The sequence below is a fragment of the Clarias gariepinus genome, chromosome 13 (genome assembly GCF_024256425.1).
Source record: "Clarias gariepinus isolate MV-2021 ecotype Netherlands chromosome 13, CGAR_prim_01v2, whole genome shotgun sequence".
Classification (NCBI taxonomy): domain Eukaryota; kingdom Metazoa; phylum Chordata; class Actinopteri; order Siluriformes; family Clariidae; genus Clarias; species Clarias gariepinus.
In genome coordinates this window covers 1,087,330-1,104,925 of record NC_071112.1, presented here as the reverse complement: position 1 = coordinate 1,104,925, position 17,596 = coordinate 1,087,330, and the positions used below count along the sequence as shown (strand labels likewise).

The 17,596-nt window shown below is 39.6% G+C and overlaps 1 protein-coding gene across 2 annotated transcripts in view; it reads right to left on the bottom strand.

Annotated features, from left to right (window-relative positions):
* The window catches only part of LOC128535551 (palmitoyltransferase ZDHHC14-like), a 66,898-nt gene that overhangs the window by 45,486 nt on the left and 3,816 nt on the right, over positions 1 to 17,596 (bottom strand). For both annotated transcript variants that reach the window (XM_053509536.1, XM_053509537.1), the window contains exons 2-3: positions 11,060 to 11,321; positions 777 to 937 (exon numbers count right to left, since the gene is read on the bottom strand). In XM_053509536.1, coding sequence (XP_053365511.1) covers positions 777 to 937; positions 11,060 to 11,226 — 328 coding nt within the window. In that variant the 5' untranslated portion in view covers positions 11,227 to 11,321. The remainder of the gene's footprint in view (positions 1 to 776; positions 938 to 11,059; positions 11,322 to 17,596) is intronic.

Here is a 17,596-nt window from a genome sequence, read left to right as displayed (position 1 = left end):
GATGAGAGGTACTTCATGCTCCCACATTAATCACAGCTCTACAGCCAATCAGAGCCGTCTGTGAGCTCGCGCAAGTGGAAGGAGCGGATAGCGCTGTCCTCCAAGTGTGTTACTCCGCCCCCAACGGTGTGTGAGCGAGCAGTTCGAAAAGATGAAGTCGGCTGGCGTCAGTAGTAGCCTTAATGTGGGACGGGGAGGAATTGGACAGGACTAAATTAGGGAGAAAAATCAGGGGAAAAAAATAAATAAATAAAAAAGACTCAAAACTGTTCATAACTTTATTTCTACTCAACATTTTGATTAAATTTATGGCGCAGATTTACCTTCAGGACTATAAAGCACCCAATCTATTAAAGGATCTAAAGGATTTTTAAAACCTCACCTGGTGCACACACACGTATACACACAGACAGAGTAAAGGTCATGATGGCCCATCAGCAAGCGATTCTGAGCATCAGTTATAAACGTGCTGACAGATTAACCTCATCTCACCTCGCGCTATCTGTGTCAGAACTAACGGTGTGCATGGAGTGTTGTGGAAACTCCACTATCTCTGCCTTACACATGCCGAGGACTGATAACCGCCGCTCTGACAAGGCTTTCTGTGACGGGAATGTGACGAGCGGGTGAAACTCTCTGTCACACACAACCCGCCTGACACGTCGAATAAAAATCCTGCACAGACAAATGACACCGCTAGAGGCTGTCTGACAGGGACAGAGGAGGTAAAGAGGAAAAAATAATTTAAAAAGACAGAATAAAAAAATAACGCAGACCTATCTGCCTCTCCAGGTCCGCGGCTTCATCCGGGGTGGCTCTGGGCAGGACGCCGGGGTCACTGAAGCTCGTCCTAAGTAACGTCCCAAGCACGAATAAGAACAGCACGCCGCCGACCACGGGGATCGCCAGACTCAGCTTGGCCGCCAAAAACTGACAGCTGTGGAGGAAATAAAAGTTTAACAAACATATCAGAACTGCAGATCTAGTTATCCCCCACAGTCTTAAAAAGTCATTCATACATGACCAAGAATGAGCTCTGTGAGGTAAAGAGCATGTGAGAGCTGCAAAACAAGATAAATACTTTACAAAATGTATCTGTGTACAGTAACAAATAGTACAGTATCTGTGTACAGTAACAAATAGAACCGTGATTAATGTAATTGAGCAATTTAATCTCGCTTTTTCATACCTGTACATACATGAACTTTATTTACAAACTACACAAATATGTTTCTGTATTTGGAGTCGCATTTCACTCTTGTTTCTGGTCGATTAAAAAAAGAAAAAGGATGCATTATTTATTGTTTTTATAGTAACCCCTAATTCACAGGGACTTGTCCGGCAGAAGCGCTGCACAATGTATAAAACTAAAACTATCAATAATACATTGGTCTAAAAAGTGTTGCAGATTAACAAAAGAAAAGTGTTTAGAAGCTATAATACGGTGGAAGTTGCGAATGTTTGTTTAACATTTATGGAAGGAGTCTAGTCCGTTCTGTAAAACTCTAACGTAACACAAGTTTCTTTAGGATTCAGTTAAAAAGATTATTTTTTACTTTTTTATTTGTTGCAAACACTTAAAAAGCATTTTTATGTCTCATTAACAACAGCTACAATAACCAGCTGCGATAAAGTCAAGTAAGCTAAAACAGGAATTCACTAGCATGGTGCCCCTTCATCAAAATATTTAAGAAATTAAATAATTCTTGATTATGCAATTTAATTGATATTTTGCTGGCCAATTCCGCCCTCCGCAGCTGGCCAGTGTTCACATCACACACACAAACACACACACACCAGAATCCACACAATTTAAATGTGTAGTTTTCTTCAATCCTAGCATTAAATGATATTTCCTCTATTTTCCGCCGTGTATTATTTCGAGCTGTACGCCGCACACTGCCAGTGGAGGAAATATCCAATCTGTTTAACTCGGTCGACTCACCGTTTAACACCATTATCTAACCTAACTGAGAGTTCCAGCTTAATCCTATTACTCCTGCACTGTTAGCTGCACATGACGCTAATCACATTAGTTTAGATGATGATCTTTTTTTCACGTCCTGCCTCATTAATCAGAGGCAGCCTGTTAGCCGCACATTCTGGTGAGTGGAATAAAAACACAGCCGAATCTTCTAGCAAATATAAACACGCCCTAAAGACATTACAGCAAAAACACCTTGAGAGGAAAACAAAACAAAAACATTACTGGACAAAGTGCTAAAAATATTGGCATCTAAAAAGCTACAGCTCTATTGTTTGCATTACCTCCAAACATGAATAGCCCTACACTAGTAAACTAGCAACACCCTAGTAACCATCTGGATTGCCATAGTAACCACCTAGCTATACCTGAGTAACCACCTAGCTACACCTGAGGAACCACCTAGCTACACCTCGGTAACCATCTGAAATACCATGGTAACCACCTAGGAACACCTCGGTAACCATCTGAAATACCATGGTAACCACCTAGGAACACCTCGCTAACCATCTAAAATACCATGGTAACCACCTAGCAACACCTCAGTAACCATCTGAAATACCATGGTAACCACCTAGGAACACCTCGGTAACCATCTGGATTGCCATAGTAACCACCTAGTGCCACTCTAGTGAAATACCACTATCTACGAACAATCTGGAATGTCGCAGCTACAATTTTTTCCTTCTCCACTTTGTTTCAGCTCAGTCATTGATCGTCATATGTCTCACATATTTGATAATTAGATGAAAAGAGGACTGGAACCCATGACCCTGACCCGCTCAGGCTGTGTATAAGCACTGGGGCATTGAGTACTGGATTTCAGCGCATTTACACAATAATGTCTTGAAAACCGTTGTAGAAATAATTAAGTGTTTATTAGATTTTTAGTTTTCTTGGTTTTCCCAGGTTAGGAAAACTTCGTGCTCCTTCGACCAAAAAAAAAAAAAAAAAAGTTTAATGCGGAACGCTCGTAAGCACGCAAGGGCGAGTCACTGGTTCTTATGACGTGTAACAAGAAACAAACACATCTAGCCTGTGAACGTTGAAAGCCGACACAGAGCAATAATTACTTACGGCTGCCTGGACTATAACTATAAATACAAGAGCTTTTGAGGTCAAGTTAAAGCGGTTTCCCCATTTTCCCACTTCTACTACACGGTGAGAGAGAGACCCAGAGTACGAAACTAAACCAGAGAGAGAGAGAGAGAAAGAGAGAGAGAGAGAGAGAGAGAGAGAGAGAGAGTGTGTCACCATTACACCAGGAGTAACTAGTAAGTACTAAAGATGGGGGAAAATATTCACGTATTGCCACACCGACACCAGAATAAGAAAACAAATAAATAAAATAAATATATATATAAGTAAATTATATCATATTATTTTTTACATTTACAGAACAGATGAACTGGTCAGTTGGTCAGTGAGCAGAACTGTCTGGTTTTCAGTTTGATTGGTCATGACCGGTGATCAGCCGATCAGATATAAATGATTCTGTACCGAGTTGCGCAACAGAATAGCGCACGTTAAAAAAAATCATGCACGTTCAAATCCTTTGATCTGCCTTTTTCTTCAAACTTAGTGAGTGAATTAGTCTCAAATCTGCTCATTACACACACTTACACCTGTCGCAATCACCCTTTAACTCGTGTGAAAACCGTCAAGTTGAGTTTCGAGACTTTGGAGGCGTTTGAGGGAATAAAACGTTGGCGTTTCTATATAATCCTGGTGCACTCTGAACTACTACCCCAATCTCACCTATGCAGTTTAACTCACGGTGAGATGCGGTGTTAGGCATCGCATAATTTTTCATGCGGAAAGATGGAAACATAATCGCAAAAATCTTGGAAAAAATTTCAGGATTATTAAGAAATCGTGATGCTTGGTGACTGCTGATCCCTGTCATCACGAGTAAGTAGAATAGAAACATTTTACAACATTTATGAGATTTTTCTCCTAAATACTAAAGTTCTCATGTTAAGACTTGCAGTAAGTCTTAGTCTTAAACCCGCTCGTACGGAGCTTGACAGATGAGATCCTAAAACATAACCGCCCCCAACAGCATGAAAAGTACCTCTTCCACCACAAAGCGTCCCTATTTGTCGTAGCTTGTCTTATTCCGAAGTCAAATTCTATCCTTGTTGATTAATTTACATTAAAAACATGCCTATTTAAATATGTTGTTGTTGTAGCCGGAATGAATTTAGATGGGATTTTCCAACTGGCTTTGTTGTGCTTGTTGTTTATGGATGAGTCGAGCCATTACCAGCAGTAAAGAACGTCATCCTGCACATCATTTAAAGGCCATTACACATCAATAACCCAGGCCTTCATTTTCCAAACATCGATCAATACGTGTAAAGCGCTGAGTGGCTTCAAAGCTACGCGAGTGTGTGTGGAAGAGTGTGTGCAACACACAGGGCTGCCCTGATTTTAAAACAGCAATCACACGAGCTGACTTATTTTGGGCTTTAACACTTAACAAGTATCGTAAGATGTACACAAATGTACAGTTGTTAATGCATTTCCTCCTGTCAAAGTTTTAATTTAGTTTAGTACTTTGCCAATTCATAAAAAAAAGTGCGGACAGTGTAAAAATTATACTTGAATTGATTGATCCTGCTGTCTTGTCTTTGCTTTGCCTGATAATAGTTTCACACACACAGCACTGTGTTCCAGTAGTAAACTGGGATTTTCGGTTGCCGTGGAAATACAAACTACCAGCGATATACTGCAAGGCCTGTCAGGGTTGGTGTTACCATGGCGACCGCTGCGGATATTACTGGAATTTTTCACTCTGTCCGAGCGAGGCAAGATGTTCTGAATGGAAAGTCGCAGAACCATCAATTATCACCACATCGTTTCCACGACACAGAACGAAAACAGGTTTGATAATGGAGTAGCGTCCACATGGTATCTCGTATTAAACCTGCAAAAATAAGTCGAGTATTTTAAGATTAATCTTAATTTAAAAAGTGTATTCGTTATGGCCTGATCGGATGAAGCTGTAAGTCTCTTTAGCAATGCCCCTGGACATCACTAGACAGACTGCAGTGTTTCACACAGAGACATACCTCCGGTGGGAGCAGGCAGAACACGCCGGCACCACATGCTGCACAAAAGTGTTCTACTACATACAACAAACAACCCAAACCCTCCATCAACTATATCTAATGCCATCGATACGGAGACTGAATTGACCATTGTGAAAGTTCAGGATTAGGATCAGTGTGTACACAATCGTTCCGCGCTCAAGAACCATGCCCGAGTCTGCTGGTACCTTATGTTTCTTTCCTGAATTTTCAATAACAATAAGGTAACAAAGGTTAACGTTGTTCTCTTCTTCTGTTGTGTTTAATGGCGGCTCACAAACCAAGTTGGGGCATACTGCCACCTGATGCATCACAGAACAGAAAGCAAAAATACACCCAAAGTTTCCTGTGTTAAGTGTTAAATGTCTTTGCTTGTACCCTGTTTCACTGCACTGTTTAATGAAAACGTTGTTCATGAACCTGATGTTAGTGAGCAAAGCCAAACAGCTGCTTTAGTTTTGGTTTGGTGGGGCTTTTTGGGAAAAGCAGGACATTGTGTAAGTGACCACATGGTAAAACAGTAAAGAACAAAATGAAAGGTTCGACCACACACACACACAAGCACACACACGCACGCATGCATGCATGAAAAACCGACAGAGCGTTACACTGAGCGAGCTAGGCGTGTTCTGGACCTGTCTTCATCTGGTAGCGTTCATTTACATCCTTTACGCTCCATTACGGTACGTCACTGACGACTTCGTATACAGAATTAATAAATAATAATAAAACAGAAATACTTTCCAACCCGAAATGAGAAATTCCTGACAGGCTCGAACTCATCCTCACGGCCGAGAGCTGGATGTCTTTCACAACGCGTAGCCGCTCAGGGACACAAACACTTCAAAACAACACAGATAACCCTGATTGAGTCACTCGGGCGATGTGAAGAGGTACTAAAGAGCCTCGTCGAAATCAAAAGAGAGGAAGACTGAGTCATCGCACCCAAGTGGCTCGGACGTGTTTATTCTGGGATTTCACTCCTCCAGAGAAAACGATTATATAAAGGTTTTGATTCAGCATCTCTTTCAACAGGAGGACAGGCTAATAAATACACTGCGCGGGTAAATTGCGAGACATATACCTGGTCAATAGAGACGGGAATGCGTTGTATTTCATATTACACTCCACCGGAAGAAAAAAAAAGTTTAATTATTAATTAAATGTAGCCCATTCTTTATGATAGTTTTCTCACTTAAAAACCAAGCGCAGCATTTAGCCATTACAAACTAAATTCAAATTGAAGAGTTTAACATATAACTTCAAATTAAATTAAACACAAGGCAACGCCGTCACTGAGCAGCACGCATCTCTGTCATCCGCCGTAATAATTATTTCTAAACTAACTTATTTAGCAAATAATTCACTTCTACCACACTGGATGAAAAAGTATAAATAGTTTAGAGAGCGCCACCTGTAGGTTTATGAAGAAACTGACTTTTTGCAGCCTTAATTGAACAGGCAGCTTTTTGTAAACGTGCATAGTTTCTAACGCAGGCATGCGCCACTTCTTATGAGTGTGTTTCGATACTAATTAGCACTCGCGGTCGTTTGAGTCTGCTGCAAGTGTGTGTAAGGCAGTGTGGGTTGCAGACTGATTCGCTCACAGAGTTTAAGGAAAAGAACAAACAAGTTTTTTTATTTACTTGTGTAACTTCTGATAATGTAACTTTTAGAGTTAATGTAGCACTCAGAGTCTCGTGCACTCTGTACAGAGTCGGTTCACGTCCGATGTGACCGCTCATGTCTTATCAAGCAGAAAACCAACCACTTCTGATCACTGGAAAAATTATTTTGGAGTCAGCATGGCGATACATGACGCAGCAAACATTTACATAACACGGAGGAAACCCCAGACGAGATGTTTACAAAGATGAGTGTGCTTTGCTGTTTCTCTATTATTGTTTTTGTTGTTGCCAGTTTTAGTTTTGTTTGAAACAGGTGTGTTTAGTGTTCGGTCCTACTGTAAACCAGACGTGCAAACTTATTAACACAACCAAGATTAAAATTCCAAAATCAAATTCCAAATTCAAAAACAAAATAAAAACAAAAACAAACATTTTAAAACAAAACACAACCGAAAATAAAATTAAAAAGAAAAACATTCAAAAACAAATAAAAACGAAAACAAAACAACCAAAAATAAAAACAAAACATAACTGAACAAATGTAAAAACAAATTAACAAACTTAAACAAAGAAAAAAATAAAATAAAACAATGGAAAATAAATTAAAAAAACAAAACACAACCGAAAACAAAATACATTTATAAACAAATCGCAACGGAAAAGAACAAATAGATTTAAGCTAAATAACATTTATATCTTATTTTGCACTTCTCGGCCACCATACAGCCCTGAGCGAGTGTCGACCTGCTCTCTCTGTCTTCCAGCAGTGATTTAGTTTTTTCGTCTAACGCTAACAATTTAGCCTCTGCACCATCAGCTGAGCTTACATGGAATATTCCAATCCAGTGTCCACCCCCCCCCCAAGACACACGCGCACGCGAACACACACACACACAGCCTGTACTCGGATATATTAACGACCGGCTCGAGTCCATCAGGCCACCGTATGTTCCATTATAATCGTCATCGTGTGTGTTGTAGAGAACGACTCCATCAGTGCGTGATTAATCAGAGGTCAGGGTCCGCTGGATCTACGGCTCATGGAGAACAGGTTTCTCCTGCTATTGTGAGAAAAGCAGCACACTGACTGTTACACACGCTCTGCAGAAAAAACATGGAGCCTTCAACAAGCTGTGTCAGAGGGGCTATACACACACAGAACAGAAACACACACACGGAGGATGTTACAAGCACAGACTAGTTAGAAAAAGTCAGATAAACGTTTGACGGACAGCGTGGGCTCAGGCGTTAGAGTCTTAAAAAACCTAGGAGGATTAAGTGCTCTGGTATGATTGGGTGTGTGTGTGTGTGTGTGTGTGTGTGTGTCCTACAGTGGGTTGGCACCGTATGCAGGGTGTACCCTGTTTATGTCCTGAGGTTCCTAGGCTGTTCGTTCCAAACAGCAAGAATGCTTAAATTGTTTAAATATAAATTTAATATAAAGCAGATTCTCATCCTCAAACCGCTGCTGTAAAGCTGTATAGAAAGCGCTATCCACCTTCTTCTGCATACACGAGCCCACAGACCCCGTGATTGGCCAGTTTTGCGGTGAATACAGTGTAGAGAGGAACCATGGTTTCGGGCTTTGCTCCATCGGTAAACGAGTTTCTGAAGCTCTGGTACACGTCTATGCAGCTTGTTACTGCACTTCAAAACTCGACAATAAAGAGTGTGGGAACGTGCAATAAAAACACTGGAACAAGTTATGAAACCTGACATTTCAGAAAAAGAAAAAAAGAAAAGAAAAAAAAACACAACCCTTACTATTAGCATAACCTATGAATAACTACCTAATAAAGTCATATGACCTTGGAAATACAGGAAAGTCATGGGAAATGAGATAAATCAACTAACAATACTCTGAGTAAATGCAGTGCTTAAGTGAACAGAGGTCAAGAAAGAAAAGAAAGAAAATCAATATACTGTAGTTGAGGTGATAAGAGCTCAGTTTTGGCATTTATTCTCAGGTTAAAGGTTTTACAACACACACACACACACACACACACGTTCAGCTTCTTATTTAATGATAATGTTTGTACGTGTCCTACGGGTTTTATCATCATGCTGGATGATTCTTAACCCTTTTCCAGTCACTCAGCGAATTAAATCTCCTTAGTTGTTTTCTTTGCTTGATGCAGGACAATGACGAAAAGGTTACCAGTAACTGGTTCATGATGAGGGTTCAAATACACAAGAGCGGCTCAGACTTTGACCAAACCGATGTTCACAGTTTCTCGCCAACAGCTTATCTCTTGTAGTCGTGACCCGAGAACTGCTTACAAATAAAGTGTAATACAGTCCGGATCAAAAGTTTAAGACCACTTGAAAAATGGCAAAAAAATCATATTTTGCATGGTTGGATCTTAACAAGGTTCCAAGTAGAGCTTCAACAAGCAACAAGAAGAAATGGGAGTGAGACAAAACATTTTTTGAGCATGCAATTAATTGAAAATAACAATTAAACTGAAACATGCTGTTTTACAGCTGATCAAAAGTTTAGGACCACATGCCCTTTGAAAGACCAAATCTGTGCAAAGATGTGGATTCATTGTCATTTTCTGTCAGGTAGTCACACGTTCTGACGGCAAAGGAGAAAAAACTTTTTGAACGTGGTCGGGTTGTTAAACTGCATAAGCAGGGTCTCTTACAGCCGCCATCGGTGGGACGCAGTAAGACAGTCATTTGGAATTTCTTAAATGATCCGGACGATTATGGAACAAAAAAAGTCAAGTGGAAGACCCAAGAAAAGGTTTACCAGCACTAAGCCGGAGGACCCAATTGGCTGTCCGTCAAGACACTGGATGATCCTCGACCCAAATTAAGTCCGTTTCTGGTGCTGACTGCAGCCCCATAAACATCAGACGGCATCTGAGACTGAAGGGCTTCAAAAACAAAAAACGTCTTCAAGGACCTCGACTCCTCAAACGCCACAGAACTGCTCGTTTGGCTTTGCAAGAGAGCACCAAACATGGGACATTCAAAGGTGGAAGAAAGTTTTATTTTCTGATGAAAAAAAATGTAACCTTGATGGTCCTGATGGTTTCCAACGTTACCAGGATGACAAGCAGATCCCACCCGAGATGTTTCAGTGGAGGGGGTGCCATAATGGTCTGGAGTGCTTTTTCCTTCAGTGGAACAATGGAGCTTCAGGAAGTGCAGGGGCATCAAACGGCCGCTGGCTATTTCCAGATGTTGCAGAGAGCATTCCTTATGACTGAGGGCCCTCGTCTGTGTGGTAACGACTGGGTTTTTTAACAGGAAAACACTACAGTACACAATGCCCGCAGACAAGAGACTTCTTCAGGAGAATAACATTACATTTACATTTAGGCATTTGGCAGACGCTCTTATCCAGAGCGACTTACAAAAAGTGCTTTAATGTTTACAACATTGGATACATACTTACACTGGGTTAACTAGGTTAATAACTAAGTACCATTAGTCCAACACATCTGATTTTTTCTGTTGTTAGTCCAAGTACTGGAGAAACAGATGCGTCTTGAGTCGTCGTTTAAAGATAGTCAAAGTCTCTGATGTACGGACATCTAGAGGAAGTTCATTCCACCACCTAGGTGCCAGAACAGAAAAGAGCCTGGATGAATGCCGCCCTCGATCCCTGAGAGATGGTGGGATGAGGCGAGCAGTGCTGGAGGATCGGAGGGAACGTGGTGCAGTGGTGCAGTGCGTGGTGTAACATCACTCTTTTGGCCCATCCTGCGTGTTCCCCTGATCTAAATCCAATTGAGAACCTTGGGAGATGGATGGCAAGTGAAGTTTACAAAAATGGACAACAGTTCCAGACAGTAGATGCCCTTCGTGCGGCTGTCTTCACCACTTGATAAGTGGTCACCTCATGAAAACCACCTCATGCCACAACGAATTTTTAAAGTGATCAACAATAACGGTGGAGCTACTCAGTACTTAGTTCATGTTTGGAAGCTTGATTTCTGTTTTGGGGGGTTACAGGGTTTTTTTTGGAGGTGTGGTCCTAAACTTTTGATCAGCTGTAAAACAGCCTGTTTCAGTATATTCGTTGTTTTCATTAAATTGCATGCTCAAAAAATGTTTTGTCCCACTCCCATCTCTCGTTGCATGTCCATGTCTACTTGGAACCTTGTTAAGATCCAACCATGCAAAATATGATTATTTTAACCTTTTGATTGGGACTGTATTTAATAAAGTGAAATAAAACTGTGTGATTCCCACAGATGAAAGAAATACCTGCGGTGGTGGCCAGCGGAATGTACATGTATTTGATTTAAAAATAAATAAATTAATTAATCAATTAAAAATGGATATAATTACATATATGACTGTTTACACTGACATGTACACACACATAGAGAACTACTCACTCAAACATGAAGAACAGCCCGCTTGTGACGAGGATGAGAACGAGAGTCAGGTAGAAGACTCCCGTCTGTCTCGCCATCATAATCCTGCCATCACAGTAGAATTTATTCCTCCCGGGAAAAACCTGCCACTTCCTCTTGGCGGTCTTCCTCTTGTACGGAGACTCCATTGACGTCGAGTTGTGACTGCCGATCGAACTGTATTCACACTCGTGTGTGCTCGGCTTTCTCGAGCTTCTCGTGCTGTGACGGAAAGCCTGCAATCCTAAGTGGAGGAGAAGGTGAAGAAGAAGCTGTTATTACACGAACCAGAACTATAATCCTGCTGGTTGTTATACATCTAGTACAAGTGCTCGTTAGGTATCCTGGAGTATTTTTAGTGTAAAGAAAAAAAACAAAACAAAGAGAAACAAGTTTTGGTTTCCTGACTTGAGTTTCTTAGACATGGATGTTGAAGGCTATGCAAGCAGATCTGTTCATGTTTATTCAATCCAGAAAGATTGTCTCTCATCCAAAAAGGGCTAAAGAGCTGAAGACGTCCACTTGAGACAGCAAATGCTTTTGGAGAGTTTGCATTTTTATGTGGTTTCTCTGATGAGCAAACAGACATCTACGGCTTGTTTAAAGAACAGGAACATACAGAGATGCATGACCTTATTGTCTCAGCGTCTTTCTCTGTGTCTCTTTATTAAATGAGTCAGTTAGCCAAATTGTCTAATTTACAGATTTAAACCAATCATAAATTGATAAACAATAAACGGTAACTCTTGTCACTGGCCAGGACTGTGAACTCGACCTTCACACATTTTAGTCAATAAAATTTATACAAATAACTATTTTTTTTTTAAATCTTCATTTAAAATGGGATTAAAATATGTTAATTCCAGGGATGGGAATCACCCGTCACAATGTTATTGCGATAACTCTGTGCCGATTTGAGTAATATTGAGCATCACGATTTTTTTTTTTTTAAATATACCGATTAGATATGAACTTGAAAAACATCCAATTATTAGGTATAACAGCTTTAACTCCTCTGTGAAGGCTTTCCACAAAGTTTAGGAGTGTGTTCATGGGAATTTTTGACTATTCTTCCAGAAGCACATTTGTGAGATCAGACAATGATGTTGGACGAGAAGGCCTGGCTCGCAGTCGCCGCCCTAATTCATCCCAAAGGTGCTCTGTGTGTCTTAACATCCGCTGACCCCGCCCTGTGATTTGATGTGGCCAAACACTTGGTGGCTGAGTTGCTGTCGTTCCCAATCGCTTTCACTTGACTGGAATATTCAGTAGCAAAAAAAATTTATGACTGGACTTAATTAGGGCTGAAACAATTTCTCGAGTAATTCAATTACAAAAATTGATTGAGGCAAAATCTTCTGCCTCTAAGCTTCTTTGAATTAATTTTAAAAGCTTGCGTTATGTTTTTGCGCAATTATTTGTTGAGCGTGACACAGTGCGGTTCCGGATGCAAGCCGCAAGTAAACACCTACGAAGAAGCAGCGCTTACGTCACCCAAAAAAGCGGAAGGAGACAAACAGCTAGCTGTGTTTAGATTTGAGGGAGCGTTCTGTTGCGGGCTGCAAAATGGAAGGGAGCGATAAAAAATATCAGCGAGTCAAGAGAAGAAGAAACCAGCAAGAGAAAACGATAGAAATTGCCAGTAAAGGCTTATGTTATGTCTGAGGTTAAATTTTTTTACTTTTAGTTCTGAAAGTTAAGTTGCACAACGCAGTGTTTTTGTATAATTATTTCTTTTTATATTAATTATTTAATATTATTATTTAGCTATAGCCCTAGACTTAATCCAAAGGTGGCGTCCTATCACAGTACCACGCTGGAATTCACTGAGCTCCTGAAAGCAACACATTCTGCGTGCCTAGGTCCTTGATTTTATACACCTGTAACCATGGAAGTGACTAGAACACCAGAATTTAATTTTGAATTGGGGAGTAAATATGTTTGGCAATATAGTGTATTTCTATTTAAACTTGGCATATAAGAATTAAATCCTATTAATTAAATTATGTAAACTGTTTAGAATGTACCACCTGTAAGATTCTAAAAGTTTTATTGTGTTAAATGCCTCAGAAAACTCAAAACTCAATTCGACAAAACTCTAAGTGCGCGTGTTGATCAGTTGCGAGTAAATCATGCAGCTTCCAATGCATGCTATTTTTAAACGTGATCTGTGCTTGTAGAGTTTTCAGACTGGCGTGAGCGTACATAACGAGTGGCTTCGAGACTTATTCGAGTTTGGAGAAAAAAAAAAGCAGATCAGAGGGTTTTTAATGAGCACGACTTGATAACATAAAGCAAAAATGTAATAAAAATGTGTTTCTCTTGCAGCACTCAAACATCTGATCGCAGCTATTCGAGCTGAAAACCAGCCAATTTCCATTCACTGGCTGATCGACCGGTTTATCTCTATTATAAACGTTTAAAGAATTTTTATTTATTTTTTTTTTTAAATGTAGGAGTCAGTGTTGCGATACATGATACAAAGATTTTTCTTTCTGCATCTCTAGTTAATGCTTTAATAATATAATTATATAAACTATAATAGACGTTATTTCATATAATTATTTTATCAATTACATTTAAATTAATTTTAATTACATTATATTAGGTACTTTAGGCTATATCATATTTGAGGTAGTGATGGGTTGATACCCATTTTGCCTTCACACTTCACACCACCGCTAATGTGTATTGTACTACTCACACATGATACACTAAACATAACTATTCCTGGACATGACATAGTAACCCGCACTGATTTGACACCCTTTCGTAAATCTGTGCATCGTGTAATATATTTTAGAGTTGTTTTATTTATTTTTTTTATCATCACTTTACTGTTGCACTGCGTCTGTTAAATATGACCCTGCTAACGCTTACACACACACACACACTCCAATCATAAACAGTCTCTCTGAACAGGAAACTCAAAACTGCACCCAAGTATTTCTCATCCTGTTTCCTCTTTCTTATCTGAGAAGACTGGTGGAAATCCTGCACAGGGAATTGTGGGAGTGTGGAGCACTGGGAAGAGCAGACGACAGGAAAAATTCTGAACTGTGTGCACATAAGGACCGAGTATTGCAGTCGGTCAGACCGTGGTACATTTCTCCCCAGTCAGGACACACACTGAGGCTGAAGTCACCCATCATTCTCTCTCTCTCTTACACACACACACACATAAAACCTGCAGAATGAGGCTGAAGTGTGGAGAATATGACCGCACCAAAAATACACAGGTGTGTCTGATAACCTGGGCAGAAACACTTCAGACACTACTGCTCTGTCTGATACATTCAACCCAGTGACAAGCACACACACACACACACACACACACACACACACACACACACTGGTGGTATATGTACAGTGGGAGCCACGTCAAACAGCCGCTTGGAGCATGATAGGTCCATGACAGGACCGTGACAGGACCATGATCGATCCGTGCACGGAATGTGATCCCCCGCGATGACGTAGTTAACGATGCCCCGCCCCATAAACGCCCCCATGCACTTTCTAAAAAGATGGTTGCAATGCTGTATAATTCCGCCAGATGGAGCATTGACTGCTTCAGTTAACTGCAGTGTCCAAGCAGCCGGTTATTTGATATTTGTTATTTGACTATATTTGATATATATATAACATAACTTACATCAACATAGTTTCATAAATAGATGATGTGGTAAAAAAGAGGGATAAAAAACGATTCATAAAACAGATTTAAATCCCTCAATACACAATCCATGATGCTTATGCTATTTTTAATTAATGATTAAATTAATTAATAAAACTACTTATTGCAATATTTTTCACGACATCCTTAATAATCCTTAAATACACGGTAACATCTGTAATTTATCTATACCAGTCGTTGTAGGTACGGAATACAAATGCGGGCTATGTACAGTATTTTACATTACGGTGTATTTTATCTATTTCCGTTTAATACACTGGTAGATAATATTTTGCTGCAAAGTAACGCTTAAAATTTAACTTCTGCTTGGGTTTGTTTTCGTTATACTTTTTATGTTTTCGCTAATGTTTTTTTTTTTCGCTGATAGTCAAAAATTGGCAAAACAAATCGATTAATAACGCATAATATATGAAACAAATATCTGTCCATACGGATCAGTATGTCTTTAGTCATTTAACCAGCATAACGTTTCCCCATTAAAGATCTGATGGGACATTAATCACTTATCACTACGGTGAATAGATGCGGCAGCAGCGACAGATTAAATCCCCTTAAACATTCACACCTGAACACAATACTAACAGAACTAAACAGTTCCAGAGGGTCAGCGCCTGTTATCAGGACAGAAATCACCTACAGGATACTACTGTAATTTTTACTGCTTATATATTTTTGCCATAGTTTCATTTGGTTTTACGCGATTTCATGTTTTATTTGTTTGTGTGTACGTGTGTGTGTGTGTGTGTGAGAGAGAGAGAGAGAGAGAGAGAGAGAGCGTGCGCGCGGGAGAGGGCTTATATTGTGATTTATTCAAGGTTACTAAAGACTGGCTTACTACTACTAATAAAAATATTTCAATGTAACCCATGGGTCTCAATCACAAAATCAGCCAACGCTGTAAACGGATGACAAGACAAATTATATAGGCTACTCTGAAACGTTAATTTGAACATTAAAAATATATATATATATATATATTACGGGGCTTCTCAGTCTTTCGTTAATTTTACTACTGACTCGAAACCAATGTGGCTTATTAAAGATGCACTGTTTTATTGGACATGGCTGTTTTGTAATGTTATGCAGAATAAACTCTGTCTACGGTTCGAATATACTGTGAACGTCTCAAAGTCACGTCTCTAGATCCTTCTGCAGTAATGTTATCGTGGTGTAAATTATTAACGTATCGATGTATTTCACTTGCAGACAAAATAGTCTAGTAACGAAAGTAACGAATTCGTCACTACTCTTCTCTTACGCAGCATGGCTAAAAAGATAATAAAAATGACACCAATCCTGCCATGATGCCACCCTGTCCATACACAACACTGGCTGGGGAGATGAACTCAGACTTTACAAAACTTACTATTATTTCTTGAGATGAAATTAAGCTAGGATGAAGAGAACAGAAGTGAACTCCCCTCTGTGTAATATCTAAGTAGAGTGTAACTGGGGCAGCCACAAAATGCCCCCCGTCTAACTCTGATTAGGAAAAGCTCACAGACACCAAACCTGCAGCACTTTGGTGTAATTTTTATTATCTTTTTAGCCGTGCTGCATGAAAGAAGAGTAGTGACAAATTCGTTACTTTTAATAACTTGATGTTTGATTGAATATTATATAATTTCCAAGTTTGATAGTGTCGATTTTAGAGTTCATTATACGATGCGAAAAGGAAGTAAATAAACACGTAGCAATGCAAAGAGGACAGAGCTGCGAAATATTTAAGCAATATAAATTTAACAAAGTGTGATCATAATGGTTGTTGTTGCTGCTGTTTATGTAATTGGTTCCACCGTGTTACTGAACGCAACTGTGTTCACAAAACGGAGCGGAGGGAAAGAAAAAACACTCGCTAACGCGTTTGAATGAAAAGGGGCGGCGGCTTTTCTTTGAAGATAGCGATTGCGTAATGGGCGGCAATCCGTGGAAGGGGGGTATAACACACCTCTGAACGTCCTTTGTCTTGTAAATGATTATATTCGTTCACCTTCCAATCCCCCACAGCGCACACACTGTTGCTATGTCTGTTGGGGCACTTGGTTATACACAGCACCTTAATGTATGAAACACTTACTTCCTGGTTTGTTTTATTTTAAATATTGCTTATTACCTTTTCCCGCAAAATAAACATTAAACATAAACAACATGTTATCATTGTGTAAATTATTAACATATTGGTGTCTTTTAATTAAGGACAAAAACAGACCCTGCGCTTGTGTTTAGGACTGATGCTGAACAGCTGTGTTCTTAGGTTTAATCAACGATTTACAAGACAACAGTTAAAGCGGTTGTGGATGAGAGGTGTGTGTGTGCGCGCGCGCGCGCTCCTGCATTTCTCCGTTGGTTTAACACAAACATTTTGCGCACAGACAAGTAAGTCTGAAGTACCCCTCCCCCCGCCAAAAACACACACACAGAGGAATTAGCACCATGTCATAGTCAGTATTCTCCACTGAGGTTTCTTACCTTCCAAGTTTGTCTTTGCTCTTTTAATGGATTCTTAAAACCCCCCAAAACATTATACTGAGAAAAAAAATGATTATGGGTCACAATCACAAACACAAACTAGCACAGATACATATGATCAAGTGTTTAACTGTTGTTTTCATTCGTTTCTATAACCAGTAATAATAATAATAATTATTATTATCATTATTATTAGCCCAACTCTTTGACTATTTAAAACAACGTCGGGTCCCATTTTTTGCACATTGAAGTTGTTGGTTTAAGTAAATGTATTTTTAAATACACAAACAATCCCCCAACAATTAAAACAAGCACACATGACTTTAAAAATAAAATTTATTCTTTCAAAACTAGTC